The 26,740-nt window shown below is 42.9% G+C and overlaps 1 protein-coding gene across 13 annotated transcripts in view; it reads left to right on the forward strand.

The window, feature by feature from the left end:
- The window catches only part of LOC111268215 (uncharacterized), a 60,306-nt gene extending 36,148 nt beyond the window's left edge, over positions 1 to 24,158 (forward strand). For 9 of the 13 annotated variants that reach the window (XM_022847046.2, XM_086971593.1, XM_086971592.1 and 6 more), the window contains 5 exons: positions 18,412 to 18,805; positions 19,893 to 20,112; positions 20,276 to 20,543; positions 20,812 to 21,173; positions 21,524 to 24,158. In XM_022847046.2, the coding sequence (XP_022702781.1) occupies positions 18,627 to 18,805; positions 19,893 to 20,112; positions 20,276 to 20,543; positions 20,812 to 21,173; positions 21,524 to 21,802 (1,308 nt within the window). In that variant the 5' untranslated portion in view covers positions 18,412 to 18,626 and the 3' untranslated portion in view covers positions 21,803 to 24,158. Of the gene's footprint in view, positions 1 to 13,224; positions 13,244 to 14,611; positions 15,692 to 18,180; positions 18,200 to 18,411; positions 18,806 to 19,892; positions 20,113 to 20,275; positions 20,544 to 20,811; positions 21,174 to 21,523 lie in introns of those variants that run through there. The other 4 variants (XM_022847056.2, XM_022847054.2, XM_022847057.2 and 1 more) reach the window with 4 other exon arrangements.
- The last annotated feature ends 2,582 nt before the right edge of the window (positions 24,159 to 26,740 follow it).

Genomic DNA, 26,740 nt, shown 5'->3' on the forward strand with positions numbered 1-26,740 from the left:
GTATGACTTTTGCCATCCACCTGATTTGCTAGTGTGATGCCAGATGTCAACCACGCTTAATGGTGACTGACGTGTAAGTCACGAGCACAAGCACCTGCTATTAATAACGGCTATAATATCATGGGTAGCAGCTAGGGTCAAGCACGCGCGTACATGCTTGATCATCATTACGAGACCAAAAACAGGTTTTAAACTATTGTTGAAGGTTACGGGATTCTGTCATTCCTTGCATCGTTGGTTTATGTCAATCTATTTATGTTTTGCGGAAATGTCTCAATGTTCCGGCAGGTGCACGCGCATGTTGTTATATGGCCAACTCAGCGTCTGATGCATCGGAAGTAGACGTTGTTTAGGCTACCGTTAAACGTATTATATCCATGATCCTAGCCATATGCCGTGTCGTGCACGTCATTTAGACGGCCATTCTAGCCTAGTACTGTCGCAAGGCCATATAGTTGTGGATTCATGCATTGCTTTATGCCTGCAGCTGCTGCTCCTATCTACAGAACATTAGTGAGCACTGCTTTGATTTACAGTGGATATCAATCAGACGATCGTGGTATTGGTCGTTGGCCGCTACCAGGCGTCCGTGAACGCCACCCCACTGATAATCACCATTGGCCGATAGGAAGAGATCGTGCCGTATGAGCATCCTCCATAGGCTTATCATCAGATCCTAGACAGTGGTAACAACTCCAGACAACATGCGTTGAGGTTCGCTAGTGAGTTGGTCGATCCGCTATCATTGTTAAAGTTGGCTCCTGCCACCGAACGTGCATTCGTTCTGTGGCAAGCCAACATGACAAGACCAAAGACGGCCAACAATAAAAAACGGGGTAAAAAAGAGAATGAGTAAGTAAATAGCGGAGGTATAGTCTACGGTACAGAAAGTCGTGCTTCGGTTTTAGACGAGCAAAATTATGTTGTGTTGGAAACGCAAAAATGCGCGTTTTTCTCTCTTACCGATGGCGAAAGTGATGCTGTGGTAGTGGCAGCAATAGTAACAGCAGCGGCAGTTGTCAACAATCCGCAATGTCAGCATCCCGAGGACAACTAACCATAGGCCGGCCCTTTTGCTTATTGACATCTTGGAGCCGCCGCGTGTTTGTTAGACCCCTCACAATAGCGGCGCACAAAGATTTGTAGAAGGAAAAAGGGAGAAACACGTACACACACGTATACGCTAGTCTCAGAAATCACCTTCGTGCTTTCGGTGATGATGCTATTGTGGGTTCAGTGTATCCATATGCATCATAGAAATGCAAATATTGTAGATGGAAAAAATAATGGATCGTAAAGTATACACCTTATGACTGGTTCTTAAGAGACCTGGAATCATCTAGGTATCTTGCAACATGAATTTTATAAAATTCACCACAATAACTCCGGCAAAAGAATATCATACAAATATGACCTCACGAAAGAATATTCATGCTTGACAATGTGCTGCAAGTCAAAGTATTCTATACAGATTTAAGCCTGTCATGGTCATCTTGCTGCTACTGGTTTGTTCCTGTCACATATCATGTCCCGTACGATCTAGAACTGGTTTTGTCTTTATTTACAAAAAAGCATTTTCGTTCCAAATCCAGATAAGAGCAAACGCGTTTGAAGAGCGTCGGTCGCTTGCTTTAGCACGTACTGCTACCGGAACTATTGGTAAGGAGCGTGAGGAAATTTAATGCGGTCTAATAAAAGTAATGCCCCCTCACTTGCCCTTTCTCTTTCTCTCGTTTATTCCTGGTTCGCTTATGGCGATAGATCAGTACCAGTAGCTTAGCGGCATACTCTAAGCTATTCATAATAACGCGCTGATCTTCCGACCTTAGTGAACTGCCTAGATTTATTGTTTTGTCAAGAGGGCGACCCATGTTGTTTCCACTGGGCTTATAGGATAATTACTTCGTATATTTTAATGCAACTGAGTCCAGGGACGGTCCAGATCGAAGAATCATGCGGGAGTTGAATATTTGGGCAAATCGGGGCAAAAAATGCTCTGATACTTTGCCTTTCTCATACTCTATTTATATCGATATACTTGTTTTTGATAGATTTCCTTTTAAAGCATTCCGTCGGCTGGTCTTGTGAAGAAGTTTGACGGTGTCAATCATTTTACTGATGTTACAGTCTGTAGCAATGGCTTCTTCGAAAATTGTCTGCAGCGTCCATTGAGTTTATGCCTGATGGAAGAATTATAGCCATCTCCACTAAAGTTAAGTGAAGTAAATGTATCAAATGCCAATAGCATTGAAGTAAGCTAAAAAATGATATTTCGAGTTGAGGGAATTCCCTCACGTAATGACTTAAAGGAGCAATGAAAAGGCCCGTACAGACTATCCTGCTTGCTTTGGCTGGATGCCCGTGTGCTAGTTGTAAGCAGGTGCACCAGATGGCGCCCTTGAAGGTTTCTATGAAAATCCAAAAGCGGCAGTTGACTAGTAGTTGACGGTAGTTAGATGTTAAGCCTAAACAAGTCGACATTTGACTACATATTTAAACCCCATCGATGGAAAGTTTTAGCAAGTCAAATGCTCCTTGTAATATCGTCGGAATTAGTTTATGCTGGAAGACCTTAGTTTCTCTCAGAGGATGAAAAGCAATAATAGTGGAAGCCAGCCTAGTATAGGCCGACATTCATCTGCTAATAGCGTTCAATTTCTCTTTGTTGGACGACATAACGAAATGGGTGGCATATTTAGTTAAAAAAAAAAAAAGTTCTATCGCATTCTACGTTCGCTGCTCCTAATATGAAACTTATCTAATATTTGTAAAAGTATATCAAATATTGTTGTTAGTAATTAAAACTGTTGTCAGCGTAAGTATCGGCTTATTGTACCTTCGGACGAATGTTTCTATTCCATATTTTAGTCCAGCGTTTTTACTTGCTCGTATCTCAAGCCTGTTACTTCATTGCATCTTAATAACACTTCATTGACCTCGCGTGACAACAGAAATACAAATCGGCAAGCGTAATTTTAAATTATAATTTACGTTTCGTCTCGATGGCTAGCATCTTTGTATAAAGTTGTGCGATATATTCTCCATTTCAGCTTAGAGTTTTAGCTACAGGAACGTCTTAGCTCTTCTACGGTACTCCTTTACAAGTTTCGCTTTGTATTTCTATTTTAGAAATTAAATTGATGGAAGTTGATCCTGTTGTTTCTAGCAGCGCATCGATGGTGTCGGCGTACTCACAGTACTCGAGGACCGAGGCTAGTGTATGGGGAAAGATGAGAGTGTAACCAGGAGACCATACTCAGTTTATGATCACTGCCATAGAAACGTTTTTCGATAGATAGACAGCTATCGGGCTGTTGTCCAGTCAAATCTGGTACGGACGTTTTATTGGGCTATCTCGAAACCATCGTCTATTTGTCCAATTAGATGAAAACCTTTCGTTTATCTTGCCTCAGACTCCTCTGTTTGAAGCTGAGAGGCGTACTCAAGGTAACCGTCGTTTATTTTAATCACCCTTTAGCCTGCTCACACGTGTATATACAAATAACCCGACAAGTTAACGGGCCGCCTTAACCTCCCTCTTTCACTGCAACCTGCGCACGCCGACGTCGGATAGTGCACGACTTTCGCACTATCCGCTCCTTATCGGTGTCTGCCCTCCATCCATCCATCAATCCAACGTCGCCTGGGGTTTTCGCCTGGGCTTGTAGCGCTTGCTCTACGTCCGCCCGTCAATTCAGTTCTATTCGTGTTTCCGTTAAGTCTGAGACCGACAGCAGTCTACAGAGAGAAGCGCCGCCACTGTCGCTGACTTCCTTTTGCTGTCGTACGAGTTTTTGCCCTATTCTTCCCTGCTCAGCGTTTAGCTGCGTCTAATCTGCACTACCAGCTGCGCGCTCACTAGCGCAAAGAATTAAATATTTTCTAAAATCTCGGCTAGCGGCATCATTCTCGTAATTCTGGCAGCTGCTTCCAGTTCAGGCTGGAGCACTGGTCGAACCATGGCAGAAGCCAAATTTTGTCCGAAACAAGAATTCTATGCAGTTCGATATGCATTCAAGGTGATCCTTTCGAATTTTACACCTCACCGAAAAGCGTCATCGTACATGTGTAGATCTTTTTGAGAAATACAAAAAAAACGTATGTATGTGCCTTAGGTCGAATGACGTTAGTGATTTTCTCGGCACTACTCAATCACTTATGGTAGCTTGCTACTTGTGCACCTGTCAGTTGCTATCTATGGACTGTATCAGGATTCATAATCTCTTTTGATTTAAACTGTAGTACGTCTTCTTATGAGCTACATAGTGTGCGTTTACCGCTTGCTCTCTGTCGACATAAAAAGATCGAGACGATACAGAGGCAGTTGAATTCTTCACGGTCGTTTTACGTTCCCCTGCTTGCCATCCAACATGAATTATCTTCTCGAAATCGCTAACCAATTCTAAAGTTAGCTGCTGCCACACTTCGTCTCTAGGCTGACAACACGTCCATGTTGTCTAAATGTCGACAGTTCCTGCTACTACTGTTGCAGTAGTCAATTCATGCTGGACCAATGCACGTGTGTATGCCATTGAACGATGGGCACGGACGATTCCGTTGATCCTCATCGTGGCCGGTGTTATCGTTGTTCAATTCTATTCTACGTGCGACAAAATAGAGTAACCCTATCTGCGGCTCGGTAGCCAAAGTATGAAGAATCCGTAATTAGATCTCTGCTGCCATAACAGCAAGTTTATTAATTTTGTATAATCTAAGCGGTTACCCAATGTTCAATCGGTGTGCCAGGAGTACCTGGTGCCAGGGTTTTTAAATGGCGCTGGATATTGTCAGACAGACTCCAGACGTTTCGACAGGGGGAGATACGGCTAAGAAGATGAACTGACCAAGCCATGTGGTCCTCTATCATTTTCGTTCTTGGAAAACAGTGCAAACAGGTATCTCTAATTATCATTATTGCTAAGGATTTAGCCGCTACTGTCGTTGCCCCATCTGTATGTGATCTTTCGACCTTTAAGGCACACTGCCACCCACCAAACAGCTCCTAGATTACCTGAGTGCTTACGACATCGTCTACTCGATAATGCTAATCTTACGATATATATATATATACTGTAAAGAGATTTTTTGATGTTGTAGCGAAAGAGTGCGCCCGAAAGCTGATCAGCCGTGTATTTAAGGTTTATTACATATACCATGGCTAAATATGATCGAAATGATGATGATCTTTGATTTGGTGCGAAATGGACGGATTGTCTGGGTCTGGTAGAAATCAAGAGGCCATAGTTGTAGCGTGTTTCATGCGTACAATTTCTAGGTAAGCGTACGCGTCCAATTCGGTTATCAGATATGTGATGAGGAGCATGGCAATGTTTTGAATTGACTGTTTTCCAGTATTATCCTCGTTAGTCAATGTGCATAGCGTGTAGACACACCACGTACGTTCTGCTGTTCGATTCCGACAATATAGGAATATCCGATACAGGTGGGTCGTATCTTCGTCACGCTAAAAAATAACCGTACCAGTAATTAGTATCGGATAATCAGCTAGTGACGACACACCCAATCGCGTTTATCTTCTCTTCAGTCCGCCCGTACGTATTTTTGTTCGTCCTTAATCCCATCGGCAATAATCAGATTTTTCCACGAAATAGCAAATCATCATCATCGAACAGTCACTGCTACACCGAATATGCTACCCTGATCCTAATCTATGGCTTTGAGGAGATATCGAACGCACACATAAGTTCACCATTATAAGATTATGGACCGAACTATGTGCTAGAAGATAATGATATTAAGACAGCATCCTGTCGCGCTTATCCAAATATATATCTATATAATTCTGTTCAATGTCTCCTTAAAGCCATAGATTAGGAGCAGGGTAGCATATTCGGTGTAGCAGTGACCGTTCGATGATGATTTGCTATTCCGCGTAAAAATCCGGTTATTGCCAACAAAAATAGGCGCGGGCGGAATGAAAAGGGAATCGACAAGTGAACGGTATGTCGTCATTAACTGATTATCCCATATCGACTACAAATAACAGCTGTGTTAAAAATACAACCCATCTATATCTGGTATTCTTACGTTGTCTCCGTTAACATAGATTTGCCTTAAACAGCAGAATATGTGTTTATGTGCTCAATTCGATTGAGGCCTGCCAATATATGTGTGTATGTATGTCTTGTATGGCGCAATCAATACCTCAATACGGATTGAGTGTCTAACAGAGTGCACTTCTGGGTTCGGAAAGGCTGTGTACCCACTAAGGACGGAAGCAGAGCAGCTACAAGGGAAGGGAGACGATCGAAAAGCTTGAATATTGGCTAAGTCCACTAATAGCAAATTATGTTATTCGATGGCTTAATGGGGGTGCATCTGGTACTGCACCCGCAGAGCTTGCTATGAGAGTCGTCTATGGAACATAATAGTGCACCCTGGCCTCATGTGCATTACTCCAGAAGTGATTTGACGGTAGCGGATGCCGGCAGAAGGCAAAGCGGCAGAATTGGCTTGGGAGTTGCCAAACGCTGATGAAAGGCGGTGTCAGGAGCTGATTGCCCAACTGTTCTATGAATGACGATTACGTACAGGTGTGCGTATATATCCACAAGAAGTATGGTGGAAAAAACTTAAATTGCGTTTTCATGAAACGTCCTGCCCTCTGACCGGCAGTGCTAATGCTAAATGTAACCTGTGGTCGGGCCAAGCATGATGGCTTGTACAGTTATAGACAATCCGGTATACGTCTACTTTCTGCGATTCGACGAAAGGGATCCTGGGAACGGGATGCAAAATGCTTTACCTGTGTGTGTTCGCACTTGCAGCAAGTGTCAACTGGCTAATATGCAGGCAAAGAGAAGACGACGCTGAAAAGCGGCTCTTGAATGGGCTGGCAGACTGCTCGAATGGGGGGTGAAGAGGGAAACACTTGTTGGTTCATTACACTGGAAGGTACATTATACGCGTCTTGCCTTGGACAAGTTCGCCCAAAAGAACCACACCCAAGAAGATTGGGTGTGGTACTGTTTCGTATATCGATGTTCGTATACTAGAGGAGGGGCAATAGTGGGGGCAGAAATGCGAGCGAAGCTACATATTTGTAAAGAAGTAAGGGGACGAGCGATAGTCTACCGTCAAAATGCGAGTCGCTTACGTAAAACAAACATTGAAGGTGGTCACAGACAAGATAGATACCTTTAGGAGTTTCCCATATCGAAGCTCCCATACATAATTGCTGGTTGTGTGCGCTTATACGTAATCAAATCCGCTTTATCTGAAATTCTCGTACATTTGATGACAATAATGATCATAAAAAACGACTGTAACATTGAAGATGTGTTTATACAATCTTTAGCATAATCCCCTTGTCCTTTCACGAACTTGTATACCTAGAAAAAATAACCACCTAGCTCCAAAGAGTCTTCAAAGTCGACGCAGCTCATCGATCCTGGCTGTTTGATTTTAGCAATTTCGAACGTACCAATTTCTTGCCTCTGCACCGTTTGTCCTGTAGCAATCCAGGTTTAGATGCGCGTACAGCATACGGCGTGAAAGGATGCACACGGCAATACAAACGTACAAAGCTGACAACGATTAGACAGACTCATTTCTCTATTTGACATACGTGCACGTCAGCGTGTCTTATCAGATGTATTCTTAACCTTTCGGTCCCACTAACAGCATCAGCATCAGCAGCAGCAAGAGGAACAGAAACAGGAACACCGTTAGCGTCACGTTGCAAGCTAATACCCCCTTTAGCTTTCTCTAAACCTCGAATACGTTGAATGGGGTAGCTATGCTCTTACTATTCATTGTGAAGTTTTTGTTTCTATGGCTTTACGATTCACACTAATCGCTAGGACGCTCCTATTTCAGTGGCGTCGGTCCTATAAGACCAGGGTATGCCTGTACGAACCTATTCTAGGGCTGTGTGATTGTCAGCACAGCTTGAAGTTACCATAAAAGCTACGTTTTTCACTGACATACCCCACAGCTTCATGATATCGTTCAATCACTACCACCTACCGTGTGGTACGAAAATAACACCAGACATTTATCGAAATAGATGTCAATTTGTTTTCTCTGTTAATAGACTACCTGAAACTTTGCACATGTCTATCACACATGTTAGTGTACATATGTACATGTACTTTTAGCGACAGCAACAATCGTGCCTTTGTCATTATTAGCTGGCGCGTTCTACTTTTCATTTTAGGCACTTTGAATGGCCAGTAAAAAGAAGGTGGTAGTTTCATTGAGGCTCGGGGTGTGGAGAGCGGCATGGGCGGTAGCTGTGAAATAAAGGCAAGTGAAGCCGTATTGGGTCATATGGATGTCACGTCAACGCTGCTGGGATGCGGCTAGGGACCGGTCTCTATGGACTTACCTGCTTTTATTTGCAGACCATTCATGTGCAAGCCCCAAAGTCGAGACATATAGTCCACGCTTGACACGCTGTCACCTTCTTTGTTTTGCTAGGGATATACCTTTAACGTGACGCATTTACTTGCAAAGTTGTTTTCATTACATGTATTCGTTAGTTCGTTCTCTAATCACGGTCGCTATTCACGCGACGGGGCTACATGATGCGAATGCAAATCGTTCGCTCGAGTCAAACTGGCTAATGCGAACACTGATTTACGTAACGGAGGTGGGCGGCTGATCTTCGAACGGAGGGGCAAATGTTCAAAACGAATCCAAATTCATTCACAAAAGGGCTGAAGCACTTTGCCAGCGATTATGACATAGCACGACCCACAAGGGACCGCGTGAATGAAAAGAAGATATCATATCGAACCCGAATCAAAACAAAATCTGCAGCTACACGTGCGTCTTGCATGGGTCGTGCATAATGAAGCAATAGCGAGGTGATGACTTAGCGAAATGTCTTCCTGTATGCACAGGATGGTATCACTAGAATCCTATTGTCTTCACACATACCCTTCACACACTGCATTCAGTGTCTACGGGTATCGCATAGTAGATGGGTACGTAGAGGTGGTTGGTACCGACAGACAGAATCCTCTACATACATTTGTGTACGTAACAATGGCTACGAGGTGAAAAGTATCGGACTCATACTCTTATCACGTTAACAATGGATATGTCCGTTATTTTATTATTGGACAAGTGAGTCGATGTTCTTTAGCTAGTTGCATTCTGTATTTTGCCTGGTGTTACGTCGCGCTACTGAACAGTGTTTAAGGTAAGTAGTCGTAGCGGGGTCTGACCGTTGTTTCCACCTTAATATGTATGACAGTATCCAAAGCCCGATAACTATCATCACGATCTACCAGTAAAATGGATAAGTTATCTTTACGGAACTGGTTCGCGCTTCGAGGTTGCATCAGTTCAGATAATTTTATGCATAGTGTAACTAGCCCGACTCAAGGGCCAATAGTAATTTTTATTGAAAATACTTATACGTATGGTTTTATAAAAATATCGGTGAAAATTTGAAGCCCCAATGAGTGCTGGAACACTTTGTAAAATGATGAATAAGACAATAGTGCAAAACCATGAACTTGGTGGTGACAAATCTGTGTAAAGTATTTTACGTTTGACCTTGAGCTATGTTGATCGGGATCTGTCAATGACCATATATGCATCTATTGGAACATTATATTAAGCTATTACAGGTGCATCTGGCGTACTTTTGAATTAAATAAATTTTTTAAGTAGTTAGACTAGGAGAATGTTATTTTTTATAATGCGTTAGAGACGCCCTTTTTATCTTTTTGTGTGTCAGAAAACAAGAAAAACCTCTTACGTTCGCTTAGCCATTCTTCAAACCTTTAAAAAGATCTAATAGCAGGTGCTTTTACCTCATTTTGATGCATATCCCTTGCCACTCATTAATGCTTCATCTATATACATATTAAACACGTTAAAAGGGCAATGGAGGGGCGAAAATAGTGAGAATCACAGCAGAATACGAGCCTCGAGCGGTAGCTGCGATATCTGTCTCAACGTATTCCGTTTATTTGTCCGTCAAAGAAATGCGTAGGCCAAACTCTATTTAATCTGTACTCTCTTCGACTGTACGGTCAGACATTATTCTTTTAGTGATCACTATTCGACAAATTTACGGTGGCGGACCTGTTAGAAGTCGTCTATGTGCGTGCGGTTACAAATGAAAAGGAAGAGCTTCATCCTTGCGTGACTCTGCCGATACTACCGAATCATAGTAGCTGATAGAAAGATAGTCCAGATAAGGAACTATAATAATTCTTTTTAACACGTTACTTCAATTGTAATGATATTCCAACATCGTTCGTAAAAGGATAATCATTGGAATTACTATTACTCCCATAGTAAATGATGAGGACACAACGACCGTAGAGTTGTCGTCGTCCCATCGATTTTTTATACCTGTGGCTGTTGATTTGACTACCATTTTGAGCGCTTGAACCACATTGCGTGATGAGATGAAGGTGGCATGGGGCCGCTTCCGAAATTTTTCACTGACGAAGACGGCGATACTTCTAAGTCTAGAGCTCAATCCTTTGGACACGTGTCGCTCATATACTTCCGGGTTTTACCATGACTATTGTATGCTGACGTTTGTCTCGCTGAGCACTTGTGCAGCACCCCTTACATTTGACTGCATCTTTTTTTATCAGTACGGAGGGTTAGGAGGGTTAGCTTCAGAGGGTTATCAGGCGGAGCCGCTAACCCTCGAAGTGCTTTGGAGTACAGTCATGCTTGTAACGGATATCCGAGACTTGGTAGGCCTGTTTCTTTTTCTTGGCTTCAAGGGAGTGGGGCCTATGCAGGTGCCACTCTGTTACCAAGCCCACAGGCGAAAAAAGAGCGTCTTTAGGAAACGCCAGTGGATCTAGCGAAAACCCCTTAATTTACGTCGTCTATCGAGGGAAAATCTCGCGCTGGCAAGAGTGGGTTACTCGTCACGTACAAAAGGCGTTTATTTCAATTATATATAGTACATTTAAATTATTAAATAGTGGCCTTTATTTGCGTCCAAGAATTTTTGAATAGCTCTGTCAACTTATTGAATGTAACCTTAATTGTATAGAGTAAATGGAATAATGAATAATATCTGAAAACTTATTTGCGTAAACAGGTTTTACCAGCACTAAAGCATGGAACTGACTACTTTGGATCCGATGCTTCAACGCGTTGGTGAAGTAGCAATATGCCTGATTTCTTCATAATTGATTCTTAGACCTAAATATTTAATTATTTATATATATTACTGATTTCTCCGCATCCTACCTTCCTCCGTCTCTTTTCACTCTGTATATTGGATCTTATTGTTTCAGCTATTGTTTTTTCAATTTTTTATATATCTTTATCGAGGCCTCATTGTGTAGGTGTGTCCTCACTTAATTGGTGGTACAAGCTACCATACCCAACCCGTGTCGCGGGTTTTAAGCTCCCGCCGCTTCCAAAATATTCGAGTCATCGCGTGACTGATGTAAAAGACCATATTTCATTCAATTATAAGTATTGATGCCCGAGTGTTGATACGAAGAATGGCCGTATATATGCTCTGCTGCATAATCAAGTAAGCAATAGCGTAAACTTAGCTAGATATTTATCAAATACATTATTAAAACTGATGGTTATGGCGTTCTTGTATGTTGGAGAAGCTGTGATATTTTATTCAATAGAACGGTTGAAAGAGGCAAAAGAAACCTAGGTAAACATGCTTAAGGGTTTGTGGCAGTGCAACTCGATCCAAACTGTTATCGAAAATGAGCTTCTGAAATGGCTTGTCCCTAAGGGTCATTCATTGTTAACGCTAGGTGAGCTTTTTGATTTCCTGCCGTAAGTTGGTCTCAGTTCTTCAAGACCTAGATTGTCCATCTGATTGTCGGCCGGCTCAGAACGGGGCCCAATTGAAGTCAATGAAATCTTGTTTACAAAGCCTGTACTTCAATGACAGTTAGAATACGTTCGCAATCCATTATTTGGTCATTTCATGCAATAAGGCTATGTTCTGGTCTTTTCCTATTTTCTAAAGTTGCTAAGAGACCATTTTCGCGCATTACGGACCGGTCATATAGCCTGGAATTTCAAAATGCCTACAGCAGCCTTTCGAAAATTGAGATCGAATAATTTTAGTAGAGTAGGCACTTCATAAGCAATAAAGCTTATTCAGTTTCGAAAGCCTTGACTACACCTTTTTCAATTCAGTTCCTGGACCCTTTTGCTCCAAACGATATTCGAACCGAGGCGCCTTTTCGACGACAAGCGCCTATACATGTGTATATATGGAGCAAGCCTACATAGGCTATCGGAGAACAGTTGTGCTGTGTGAACATTTGTTTAACTGGAACTTGTGTCTCGGAGCATTTGAATAACCGACGTTATTGACAAATAAATTATTGTTAATAATGGTTTCGTTGATTTTTGTTAGCACTAAATGCAGTTATCCTATCGATAATGCTTATATCTCGATTGTGTTTCCCGGTCATCTGGAATCTAACCTAGGTACAGTAGGGCTGTTTTGTCATGCGCGGTCCCGATCCATCTTTCTGGATGACGGTTTTTGTTGGTGTTTTCTGTGGCGATATGGACTGCCTGGTCGGCCATCACACGCTGTGATGATCTATGAGTTTGTCTATGTGAATTTGTGTGTATGTACGTGTGCAATTAGGATAGACAAATGGCTGTCGCGCGTACCGATTCCTGCATATTGTTACTGTCAGATACAAACATATGCTGCGCAAATGTTTGATATCAAGGTAGGTTGATAGGTGCTATTGATGCAGCTAGTCGACAAGGTGGCGCTAACAGGGAATGATCTAACTGCTCTTTGAGAGGAGTTACCAAGTCCGCGGCAAGTTCCGCGTTCGTTCTCGTATCGCTAATGAGCTGTTCTGAATTGCACTACGACAAACTTGACATTTACGAGGCGCCTATAAAATCGGCGGGGGCCGCTGCTTTCCAGCGGGCGCTTGCCCGACCGCCTACCCTAGCCATAAAATCCAACGTCACTCCATCGGCAGCAACGGTAACAGCAGCTGCTGTGACAACGAGTGCCATTTGCGGCGCAGACGCGAATATTTCAGAAGTGGTCCCCGAACGATGATAATGTTGCATGATAGGTACTAACATCTGAGATCACCATGTATAGCAATAGAACAGATTAGTGTTTTGTTACTCGTAAATTGGTCGCACGGGTAGCGAGTGGTCAGTCAGTGCGCGCTTTAGACAGACGGATTTAGATAGCGATAAATGTGTAACGCCAGATACGGGTTATTTATGCTACCTGACGCCGTACTGACGAGAAAACGCTCATGCGACATTTGAGGTAAACTATTACCACTGAACTCGGGACACTGGGGTGAATTTTCCCACTATGTACTTTCTGTACGGTGGCAATACATGATTTATATTAGGGTAAGGTTTCGTGCCAAGTAGCAATCACCTTTTAGTAAGGACAGTGGTCGCAGTTATTATTCGATAAAAGACATAGCATACGTTTGCTAGTTACTTGTGACCAGCGAGAAACCTGGTAATGGCCAGTGTGCTAGTTTGGAGTTGGCTGTCCGTAATATTGTTAGTACGAAGAAAACGGTTGCAAAGCACTTCGCTGTGGTAACAGGAATCGCTTGTATACGTAGCACTTTAACGGAAGCCAATGGCATACCGACATTTCGGCAACCTAACCGTTCCTTACGCGGTGACAAAGCGACGAGGGGCAAAGCTGACCTAGGTAAGAAAGACGTGCTGGAGTAGGATCAGGTTCAACCTGTTCCGGCTAAGCAGAAGGACCGATCCCCGCCTGCTGTTACGTTACCGCTGCGCGTCGCATCCTAGCAGTGTTAAAAAGAGAGATTCTAGTGCATCTCAACTGCAATAAGATCGGCTGACAAAGCGGCCAAGCGGCCTATGACTGCCAAAGGCTATTGCAGTACTTGTAGCTTCATCATAGGTGCAACGAGTAGTGCGACTCTACTAGTATTAAGTGTCTTCAGAAAGTTCGACTGGTGGGATTTTAGCTGAAAGCTGCAGTCGAAGCTCAGAGGAAGACCTCTGTGAACGCGAGCACACATAGGAGATAATGTGGGGAATCGTACGTCCAGAAACAAGAACAAGTCCTGCAACGAAGAACTGCTAAAGTCGAATGTAAATTGCCACTTCCCACAATTTAGCTTAGAAGTAAGTACTTGTGCACATCAATGGAATGGGAAATGAGAAAAAGCCTTCTTCGAGGCTTTGTCAGCCGCTGGTTTCTATGCAATTAAAAAGTAGGTGTTTCCACGCAGTGAAAACCCTCTTGACTTGAGCACAGAAGGAATACGCTTTATAAAGAGCCGTTAATATTATAGTGCTACAAAAAGCTCTTTCAATTACTCTGCTCTATAAGTAATCCACTGCGGCACTTCATGGCTTTTCTTATACAAATGACACGTCGATAACCCTAGCTAACGTGGACTAGAACACATTTACAGTTCGGCTACGTCGTTTTTACATCTCTCAAAAAAGATAAGAACACATACGGGTTCTGTGTACACTGATTATTTAGTGCGTATCAGAAGATAGCGCGAAATTGACAAGTTGAAACAGATAACAACGTGCCATGATACGCTTCGATGGCTACACGTTAAACAATGCTGGACAAAGACCCAATCAGAATATATATACTTCTAAAATGCCGCTAAATTAGCGTCATCTAACAATAGGATCATTTGCATACGCTTGCTTAGGTCTCTACTCTAAGCTAGTACGAATCTAGCGAAAGTCGAATTTTTCAACAGGCACCCATCCTATGGAGACAGTGGAAAAAAGTTATCCTGTGTGCCCTTTGTAGGTATGCAGAAATCGGTGATAGCGTTACCTAAGTGAGCCATTATTAATTTTCACACACATTGTCGCTACCGTTCTAAGGAATTGTTTTTATTGACAAACCGTCAAGAAACGAAAAGCGTAGCTTCGCACAAATCATTCAGTTGAGAATAATTTTCGAATGTATACGTACTCGTAACTCGGATTATTGAAATATCATTGATATCGTACGTTGTGCCGTATCCTTTACCGTTCAATTCGCTATAAACCGCGACACGCTCTACCCTATCGGTATAAAAAAGCAAGTGATTTTTGTTGACGTACATTCATTCCGCTCTCTCCACATTGTTGTCTGTATGTTGCACGCTGGCGTACCATATGCTAGTGCATTAGATACTTATGACACAATAGCTGCACACGGATAACAGACCTGTCATCTAGTTACTTAACGCTGTTAATAGCAATTGCAGCGCAAAAGGTTGAAGACCTCTAACAATATCGTGCACGCATCTCGAGAAACCTCCTCCTTTTGGTCTATGCCCCAGAATGGAGCAACGTGGAGCTCGCGTTGTCCGCTTTATGCACCATACACTTGAACTATCTGTTCCGTTTTCGCATGGCACGTGAGTATAGCTCAGCTTAGAGACTTTTGTTAGAAGTCGGCAAAAGTTTTCGACGCAAATAAGCCCGCAGTCGTAGAAACTATAAAAAGATATTTGTCCTTCAGATGTGTGCGATGAGTGTTTTAGGTAAACCCATTTAAACGTTGCTCCCGGTACCGTTGCCTTTGAATCAAGGCGTTAGCGTGTGTTTAAAGAACTTTTTTTCTGGAAACGCAAATCCTGTCATCGGAGTTGACAGGAACGCTGCAGGGCGCCGATCAGCCGGCTTAGCGCGTAGTTGTTATTTTTAAGGAAAACCTAGATATGAAAGAGGTTCAACGCCTACCGCATTACAACCTACTTCACTGGTGAGTGAGCCGTTTGGAATGTCTCATTTGAACGTGAGCTATTACATTAAAACTTTGTTCTAGTTTAGAATTGCCTGCGAATAGGTATTGGACTGAGAAGACATTATAAGATAACCCGAGCTATTTTCTTTCAGAAAGTGAGCTAGGATTTTTTTGATTCTACATCATGACATGGATACTAAAAGTAAAAAAAGAGCGTACTACCGTGCCAATCCTTCAGATTATAATCCAGCTGTTATGATTTTACGGTGCAAGGAATATATATATATATATATGCACTACTTGGTAGAAGTAACACTTAAGACGGTCTTACTCACATTTCATTATGATGAGTAACCGTGTCGCATTGTGACTGCATGTTTATCGGGTCACCTTGTGTACAAACTATAGTACGCAATTGTAATTTAATAATAACAGTTGTTTCACATGATGAGAACTTAATTAGTACTTAACAAAGAAAAGGCTACAAACAAATAACAAAAATCCTATTTCTTACGCATTGGCCTAGAAGTAATCTCCATAAGAGCGATAGTATATAGCTCTCCCAGTGGATTCGACAAGGTATTAGAGATTTATTAGGAACAACTGTCAACGATCATCTTTGACGCAAAAGAACGCCGTGCGCTGGACAATGAGCATAGAGCGTCTGGCGACTGTTTCGCCAGAGCAACAGATTTCGACTGTTGTGTGGTTGAAGTGAATCTTTAGTGCCAAGTAATCACTAGTCGCGGGTAGATGCGATTCTCGCACCATTGCTCGAGCTAGTACCAGCTACCATCATCTGTGTCGGTACGCTTGGCGCTAACTGTAAATCTGGTAAGCGTTTGCAACTATCCTTGCATCGGAACCAAACGTCTCCAAACACAAATCGACGACGATTTGAAATGTAGGCGCTTGACCGAAGTCACGCAATGCTTCTGTTCCGACTTCCCCCAATGCGAAGGGTACGGAAAAGCGGCCTGTCTATGGAGCGATTGCTCATTACGCAAAGTTACGTTCATGCACTTTGTTTTGGGTCGGTTTTTTATACTCAATAAACATGCGGTCGGTGAATTTAGATGCAGCATATGAAGAGCTCCGTAGGCCATGGGTGTGTAAGTATATGCGCGCGACCCGGCTGCGCTTGTCGCTTCTGTTGAATAGTGCTATCAGGCCTTGGCTGGCGTAACTAGTCCGATTCAGAAGGGAAACGTTTACTGCGCCCATATATATATATATATATATGTATGGGACGTTCAGTATCGCGCTGTACAGATGAGAGACTCGCACTTTGTCGGAATATTATCCACTGATCTAACCGCCTCTGAAATGTTAGGTCATCTTCATTCATAGTACCGTCGAGGCCGCTGTGATATTCGGTAGACGGGCCGCACCGATTCACATTTATGGTATATTAGGGCGTGGAAGGTTGTCGGTTCGCCTGCTGGGTCTATTACGATCTTACAAATACTATTGGCGGCAATGCCTGAAACGCTCGAAGTAAATATGACCAGGAAGCAGTAAATATTCGACGGGAACCACCGTATAGGGCACGCAAGCATCTTCCGCGGAACTAATCTCGTTTGAGATAGGTACGTCGGAGCGGGTTTTACAATCGGGCCGACGTCGTGTAATCTATGGACGCACATACACTTGTTAATAATGAAGATATTGTGAAAATCCGGTTCGTACTAAGTGCACGCAGTTATGACATGTGTCATAGTAAAAATCCGTTGAATCGAACGAAGGATTTATATCGGCTTGAAAATGGTCCCTTGTCTTCAAGCCGTAAGTAGTAGAAGAAGTTTTGATGACATCTTTACAATTACTAGCCTTGTTTTATGTCGATCGAGAAGTCGAAGACTAAATTCTTGTTAGTATCGAGTATTCGAGGTTTGTAGCTCGTGCCTCGGTTTTGTAGGCTACCGATTTCTGATGGGACTATTTGATAGAACTAGGACGAACTTAAATAAGTAATTGCAAGAGGCAAGTACAGAAATCTCGTAAGGCTTTCCAAGCACATCTTGATATGTAAGGTCAATTATTCACGAAGCTCCCAAATGTCTCCGCTAAGCCAAGTCTTTCGCTGCTGCCCTTTGGCCTTGCAAGATTGATCCAAGTGCCCGGACTTGCCGAAGTCATTTCAGGCATATTTAGGTCATTCAGTAGAACCTCAGGGTGCATTGCACACCAACGATTATTTAACGGGTCTTTGAATAAATCAGTGACATCGTGTGCACAAGATAGATGCATCGGTGGCATTCTTATTGTTGTATTGAATTATTATATTGGGTACCCAGATTTATTCTGAGCCTATTCTACTTATCTTTGTAAAAAGCTTAAAATGACACATATTTAATTTAAATTAGGCAACAGGTAACTGTTCGTGTTAATGACACTCCACAAATTGTTCACGGTTTTAGGACAAAAATCTTATTCTTGTTTATACTTAATCATTGCTGAATCCTGATAAATTGTTTCAGATACACATGTTGAATTTGCTTAGCGTCAGCTGGGATTTCTCCTATGGTAATTATCGGACCAGACGTATCCAACGTTAATTATGACCTTCATTAATGCCTCAGTGCTAGTCGGGGTATAGTACTTGCTTTTGTCCGTAATATTAGACCACGTTCGGGCTAGCAGTGTAATCCAAGCGAGGGTAGGTCGGGTAAGTTAAATGTTTTTCTTACCCATTGTTGACCTCTCGTTTAATGGCCTGTCCTTATTTCCTGTTACAGGTAAATTTTGGCTGCCTTCTGGCTGCTGGTCGGGGCAGCACTGACGTGATGCTACCTAGAGGCGTCGTTGAACACCGCCCTTCCCGGCTGCAGCCTCTTTCCCCCAGTTCAAGAGTGGAACGACAGCTTAACAAAGAACCTTTACAAAGACAGCAGTGTCCAAATCCCTATAGCGACATCAGGACTACGAAGATTCCGCTTGCGCGGCTCTCACGATGAGTATCGGAATGTTGCTTAAGAAAAAGAAGTACCGTTTTTTGGTCGATTGCACCATCGAAGAGTTGACGGCTGTGCCATACGTCAATGCCATTCTTTTCGCCAAGCTGCGCCTCCTCGAAGGAGGCACATTTACCGAGGAAAGTCCGAGACTCGAGGTTTCCGACCATTCCGTAAGGTTAGTAGTAACTAACGTTCTTCCTTTCTAATCTGTCATTATTACTATTATTATTATCATCATCATTATCGGTTTTTCTGCTAAGAGCCTTCGTATGCCTTCTGTACAAGAAAGTAATGCGAAAAAAGGTAGGTGAGCTTGTTTCATCTACGACATCGATGATGCAAATATGCAGATCCTGTAAAGGCAAAAGGGGTAGGGAAGTAGGCGTCGAACTTAGGGTCCAACGTAGCATGGCCATGTGTATAAAGTAAATCTCACGATTCAACCAAGCTTCTTTGGGTGGGGAGGGGGGGGGACAGGCCGTTAAAGGCCGCTTGCTCAAAGCGGGAGAGTCTTACGGCCTGTTGTGATCCGTGTTTCTCTTTTTTCCATTAATTGGATATTGGCAAAACCGGCGAAAGGCCAGTGGTGCCTTTTGAGTCCTGTCAGCACGGCCTTGGATTGTCCGAAAGCAGGGGAATTTTTAGCAATTTCTTGTACGCACTTAGACAAGTAGTGCCGGCCTCCTCACATAATTACCCTTCAGCTTTACCGACTGTGAAAATTGTTTGTTATTGAAGCTACAGCTGCCGTTAAGCGAGTTTGTCGGGACCATTACCGTGGCCGCCACGTCGCTTGTCTGAGGCGATTGCCTATTGCACGTGACGCTTAAGAGGATTTTGCACTCTTTGTGTTTCAGCCACCCGTATCCTTTGGATTGTTGGAAGGGGCTGTGCAATTTAATCAAACAAGAGATTGCTTTTTTTTCGTTTAAGCCATCTTTCGATAACCTCTTATGTGCTGCCAGCTTTATCTAGAACCTGCCTATAAGCTTTAAAAACAATAATAGTGTTGTCTTTACAGATATTCGTAGGGGTCTCATAAGATTATGCATGTCGAAACGAAGAGTACTTCGCAATATTGACGTTTGAAGTGCAACAGCGTTAGTTGTAACAGAAATGATTGGATCTATTGGTATTGCTATCATCAACCTAACGTAACCGCCTACCAGCAGTAGCGTAGTTACTGCTCGGAAAGCAAGCCAAGTTACCAACTAACTTATGGTCCTTTTTCCACCTTCTCGCTCTCTGTTCTCTGGAGGCAGATGGCACAAAACGTTTTCATTTCAAAGCAAAATGACGGCGAATGCGGCGACGGGCGTGCTGGACGCGTGCCACTGCCGCGTGTCCATCCGCCGCGAGGCGCAAGGAGGCAAAAGCTGCCATAAGCTCGGCTTTGTGGACCTCAACTTAGCTAGCTTTGCGGGTCAAGGCGCCACGACTCAGAGGTTCTTGCTTGAAGGCTATCGCACAAACCACCGACAGGTACAGCAAACATTTGGCGCACGTCTTATTAATGAAAATTGTTTCTCAGTTTGTAAAAAGTGTATATATGTATAGCCAATTATCGAATACATTCACCGAGGAGACGCTAGTGCCAAAAAACTGTTCTTTGATATGTTTATGTGTGTGTCTGTGTGTTTTACAGGATAATTCGATCCTGCGGGTAACGGTGAATATGACGCTAGTGTGCGGTGACCCGTGTTTCAAGACGCCAAGCCGTACAGCTGCGGGCGAAGGAGATGGCATCCATACGAGCAGTAGCGCTTCCGCCGGTAAAGGTGGCGGCCAGCCCCCGCAGGACGGGGGTAGTCCGTCGCCCGATTCGTCACCGCTGCAGGCCAGCAGGACACTTCTCGCCCCACCATCGTCTGACGTCGATTACAGCAGCCTGCCTCGCCGGCAAACCAACCCTAGTAAGTTGAGTTAACTGCATGTCTCCATTAGTCATTTTCTTCAAGAAAATCTGCTAGGTTTAGCTTGGAATATCACTGTATTATGTAAAACCCTTTTCGTTGCAGAAGAATTCTCATATCACTGATTATTAACAATGAAACATTATATTATTAATATCATGTTGTATTGTTTTTAAAATAAAACTGTGATCCCGCAGCATGATAAGAAACTGGATAAATTGAATTAGGAAACAACTTGTAACTTGAAATTCACTCTTCAATTCTCTAGCAGATGGTTGTAGCAGTGGAGGAAGTAGCGCGGAAACACCGCCTCCGTCATCCCAATACCCGCTCCTTGAGCGGTTGGACAGTTGCTCGCTGGCGGGCACATTGAGCCTTGCAGGTAGTGGAACTGCTGTCACGTCATGTTGCGAGTCGGGAGCTGGTCTTCCGACTGCTGCCGAATGCGGCTGCGCCGTTTCAGCTGGCGGGGCCTGTCCTGCAGGTCAGGGCGGCAATCTTCACCAGCGTCAAGGCAGCGGAGACTCGAATCAGCACCTGCGCATTCACAGTTCGGGATCCAGCCACTGTGACAGCGCCAGCGGTTCCCTTAAAGGCTCGAAGCGTAGCAGTCACAAGAACCCTCTTAATGTAAGTAGCTATAGCGTGTGAGTATACATTTTCTTTTACTTATTCTACGTTTCCTACGTTTGGCATTGATTCGTGTCACTAGGTCTACGAGTCCTTAAATGGCATCAAGGTTAAACAGAGCACTGACGAAATAAACTGGAAGAAATTATACCGTTGTTTTGATGCTGCTCTAGAGTGTAAACGGGTAGCAGATCACCAGAGACACTCAGTGCTTCCCGGTTTTCTATCATAAGTTCTGTTTTCGTTCGCCTTTGCTCCTGGATTCATAGCTAGAATAAAGCTCTGACTCCTTTAGATCGTTTAAATAGCTTTTATCTCATCCTTTGACTCTCTTTATTCCCATTTTCCAGGTTGTGGAAGAACGGGGCAACACAAAAATGGACTCAACCAGAGTCGACCCTGATGTTCTCATTAATCAGCTGATCCTCTCTAGCAAGTTGTCCCCATCTCCGGTTGGTAGCGGTGGTGGGGTCGTATTGTGCCCTTCACCATTACCCCTGGGGGGTACGCTCAGCAGCGGTCCTGATTCGGGTGTGGGCATTGAACATGAGTCGGAACTAGAGGGTGGATTGCGACTGGTGATTGGACGGGACGGGGTGCCCGCATTGACGGCGAAAGACCACCATTAGTCACCAGAACCACCTTCGTCCCAGCTCCGATGAAAACGAACAGCGACAGCAATTAGTAGCTCAGAAAAACACAAAAAATGAGACCACGTATCCTTATGGGCGCAAAGGGTAAAAGTACACACATAAAAAAACACACACACACACACACACACCCATATACATGCCGACAGAGACACACACACACACCCATATACATGCAGACAGAGACACACACACACACCCATATACATGCAGACAGAGACACACACACACACACACACACACACACACCTTACCCATATACATGCAGACAGACACACGCGCACGCAAATGCACAGGAAAACCGAAGCAGTCATTTGCATCTACACACTGCACAGAGAATTACATAGCTAGCATCGTATAATCCACTATATGGCTTTGCTATATTTTGGTGAGCTAGTCTGCGCCATTGTTGAGCGTTAAAGTATAACGGATTGAGCTGCTGCAGAGCGAATCAAGTTTTAACAACGGCTTGCGTACGGAACTCCGTTCATTAGGAAATTAGGATGAACCAGATAGGGCAAAGCTGGTCGGTCAATCGGTCGGAAGCAAAATGGCTATGAAGAAAAAGGTGTAATTAATGATGATCATGTCAGTGAAGTCGATGATGATGCTGCTGCTGCTCCTGCTGGAGCTGTCGAAAATGTCGATCAGATCGACGATGATGATGGCACTCTGCTTTGTATCTCGATTTAGTCAACAATAAATAATGTTCAAAGGTGCCTGGTGCACTCCAGTTATTACTATTCTGGAAAAAATATATAACCATACGCTCCTGTAGTTACCGGGTGGTACCCACACGCTGTAAAGTAATTATATTAAATACATAGGCTAATTCGAATCAGTCACGCTACTAATACAAATGATAATACCATTCGTCGACGAACAAACAGATAACCGAGAGAGCGAAGCAATGACAAAAAAGACAGGGGGAGCGGACCGGAAATAAGCACCGACCGTCTTTAGAATACCACATTCATTGAATTAAGGACCAGAGCAAATGGTCATGGATGTTCGCCTTTCTACTTACTGAGTAACACTATGAAAGTTCGTGTATTTGTGCCGATGCGGCTCAGCGCCGCTGCCGCAAGCATATCGGCCTCTAGTTCACTCTATCACCACGAGCTGGCGGTGCCTTACAACGGGATCGCATCGACGTCGATCCGATGAACGCATTTCAGAACCATTTCGGCATAACGTTGCAATGATCATCTCTTGGAACCACTAAGAGACCGCTGCGGAATGATGTGTCGATGCCTGTTTGTCCTAAATGTTTAAAGGCCATGCACCTTTCGAGCCGCCAAGCTACATTAACAGTATTCTAGCCATCCGTACGATGTGATTGTTATTAAGACGGTGAGAGTGACGGTAATTAGGAAATAGGTAGCGATTTTTTCACCACTCACTCAGAAATGCAGAAAAAATCAGAGCGTTAAATTATGCTGGCCAAACTCCGTTTATTAACCTCTGAGCAACGATAGCCTATTCCTATATAGGTAAATACGAGATTGATGATTTGGATCTTTGATATCGTTCCGCTAGACCAACTATTTGAAGATAAAATCGAATTGTGAACATCAATTACGTACGCTGGATACGCTGCCGTCCGAATTGCTGACTCCCTTACTAAGCTATTTTATCTTTGGTCAGTTTAATAAGTCGAAGTAGTAACGCAATCACAATGCCAATAGTTAAGGCCAAGTGCTGCAAACCGTATTGCCTTTCTGTCACACTCCAGCTGACGAATAACGGGACTAAAAAGGAACTTTAAAGTACTATTAATAACAAAGGAAGGACAAAAAAACACTATTTCAAAATTCCTAGCTAACTGCGCAGTCGCCAGCAGGGAACACGGGCTGAACGTAACCTTTACCGTCAATAGTAGAGACGGCTGCAGTAATAGCTTGAACCCGAATAGGTCGTTCATATGTACGAAGGAAATATCGAGGCGAACCTGAAGTTAGCAGTGTTTGTGAAGCTGCTGCTGCTTCTACGGTACGGCCATAAAGTAGGGGCGGCCGTCGTCGCAAGACTGTGAGTACGATTCTATAGCTGTTGTGTTAACGTTATTCTATTACTGTAGCCGGAAAACGAGAGTGAGTGAACGATAACGTGGACAGAAAGAACGAGCGAAAAATCGACGAAAAGTGCAAAAAAACATACAATAAGATCATAAAATCGACGAATATAAACAAATCGTTAAAGTCAAACACACGGACCATTAAACGCGTTTCGAGTTCGGGTGAGCGAAGCTGAAGATGCAATTATCACTAATAATAAAGTGAAATACAATATATATATATATACATATATATATATATATATATAGTAAAATTCAGTAATTTTTGTATTCACTGTTATATGGTCCTGAATCCAGGGAAGAAATCCCTGACCAATGGTTACACTGGTCAGGGATCTATTCCGCGGGGATAGGAATAATTTCGTTTCATGTATTAGGCAAAATGTCGTAGTTTAAGGATACTGCATTGTACCGTACTGATTAATTGTATGTAGGAAAAGTCAACTGTAACCCTTCTTTTCACCTATCTATATTAAACTGCAATTGAAAATTGTAGGTTTGGAATACCCTAACAGAAATGGTGACATCAATACGGTTTCATTTACAAAAAAAAGCTTGTAAAAAAACTGACACAGGAAAGGACCTTTGGTTTCAAGCCGAACGGTCGAAAAAGTTATGTCGGCCCTCAGTACGAGATTGCCGCATAGCGATAAGTTGGTGCAACTTGATGTAGATTGGTGTTAACTTGACACAGCGAATGGTGCAACGCGATGCAGACCGTAAATAGCACTGTTGTAGAGGGGGATGATAGATAATACATGGCCATTTAAAGCAAAGGAATCTAGCAAAGCGTTCATATGGGCAACAGGGGGGTTAGTTTACACCAGTACTTTAATAAAGACGTAACTTTTATGAAATGCCTTGACGAAGCTCTTTTGTGTAAAATGCTGATTCCAAAACGAAGCTAGTTTTTTTTTAGAATTGTGAGTCAAGGGTTTTTATTTAAGAGCTGTAAATTAGCCCCTACTGTGCTACAGGCATTACTGCCTCATTAGAAGGATTTGAGCGCTCTGCGAGATTTTAGATCTAATAAAAAATGCAAGACTTTGCTATGAGGAAAATCTAGCCTAAAAAGCTGAAGTTATAGTTGTTTATATAAGTAAAACAGGCAATGACGCAGGATTTTGTTAAGGACAATCAAAAATTAGATTCTCCCTGTCAAATATTGGAAAAATAATGGTAGCCGTCAAGGATTTTTCGCATTTGTTCGAAACTCACCATAGCAGACGATAGATCGTCTGCTATTTTCAATATGAAATTCTATATAGCATTGCAATATTAAATAGACCAGCGACTCATACGAGTTTTCCTTCAAGAAAATAGAGTGAGTTTTTGATAGCCATTGCACTTGGTTAGCTACTTGCCATTATTTGTTATTATGTGTTTGTGCATACCTTATAGAAACTAACTTAACAGAAAACATCACGCTTAGTGGTCTAAAATTGAACATAATTAAACCTATTTTTATTTGTTTATTGTTTTAAATTTAGTGAATAATAACAGTCTCGAAACGATCAGAACTATATCGATACGTAACCTAAATTCACTAAAGACTTTAATAATATCTTTATTAAGGGTGTTGTTTACTGTTCATCTTTGTCGTCCTCCTTGACGTTCCCCCATACACTTGTTATCTTGTCATTAACATCCACATCTTCATCATTGTCATTTTGTATATTTATCGTCGTCTATCGTCATATATAAGAGCAGACATCACTCAGCTGTTGTTGTTGTTGTTGTTGTTGTTGTTGCTGTTCTGTTACTGTTCTATAATGATGTATCAACTACCGTCCATTTATTGGTTCTTTGTCACTCTCTATGGGAGGGCAAGAGAAACCTGTGTTTCGGCGAGTTAGACTCTTCTGGGTTTGTTGATGAGTTCCCAGATGTCATCCATTTAGTTCTTGGGACTTCGAAAAAACCGACGACTAATCCAAAATTCAGTTTCTCACACACCCACCCCTTTAACAAGCGGCTCGCAGCGCCGACGTTTCGAACTCGCGGCCTTTGGACACGTCTCCTATATCATTCTCTCTGTCGTTTCCATTAGCCCATCCCTTGTGCACGTATGTCGTTGGGGTTCCCTATACAGAAGCCGCGGAGGTGCAAGACATCTGCAGCTAGCGCCATGATCGTTTGCAAGACCTACGCAACTTCAGGCGTTTGAAACACAGACGCGCGCAGAATCTAATCGGTTGATGTATTGGTTTTCTTCTAATTTAATAATTAGTTGTCGTTCACATGCGGCTGGTTCGTTTTCCAGGTGGGTTGAAATTATTTTGAGCTCTTAAGTGATGCTTTTCTCTCTTTATTCATAGTTCGTATCTTATTATGGTTATTGTAGTACAGTCGGTGTTCTTCTAGCTTTATTTTGTCACTGACTCTCATAGTCGACATCTTTATCATCCCCAAGTACCGTCTCCTAATTGCCCTCCGGCATTTTACACGCTCGTAACTCTTTAAGTACTAGAAATTTCTTAATCATTTCATTAACCCGCCAACATAATCACCATTAACGTTATCGTTATCATTATTAATTTAGTAGTAATATATAATACTAGTAATCGTACTGCTCTCTCGACTGATTTCTCGTGTTTTTTTTGTTTGTCTATTTGTTGATTAATAATAACCGCTCAAAATCGTGACCTTTCTCTCTCGTATTCATCTTATTTTACTTGCTCGTGCTCTCTGAAGTCCTTGCGCACCCTCGTATTCCGTCGCTTTCGTTCAATATCCCAGTTGCTTTTACGTTTGGTATGCAACCCTCCCGCCCTCCCTTCTCCCGGCCGATCGTTCGTTCGTTAAAGTTTCTTGTTCCCCCCGCCCAACATCGCCTCCGG

This window comes from Varroa jacobsoni, unplaced genomic scaffold (genome assembly GCF_002532875.2).
Source record: "Varroa jacobsoni isolate VJ856 unplaced genomic scaffold, vjacob_1.0 scaffold_1265, whole genome shotgun sequence".
Lineage (NCBI taxonomy): Eukaryota > Metazoa > Arthropoda > Arachnida > Mesostigmata > Varroidae > Varroa > Varroa jacobsoni.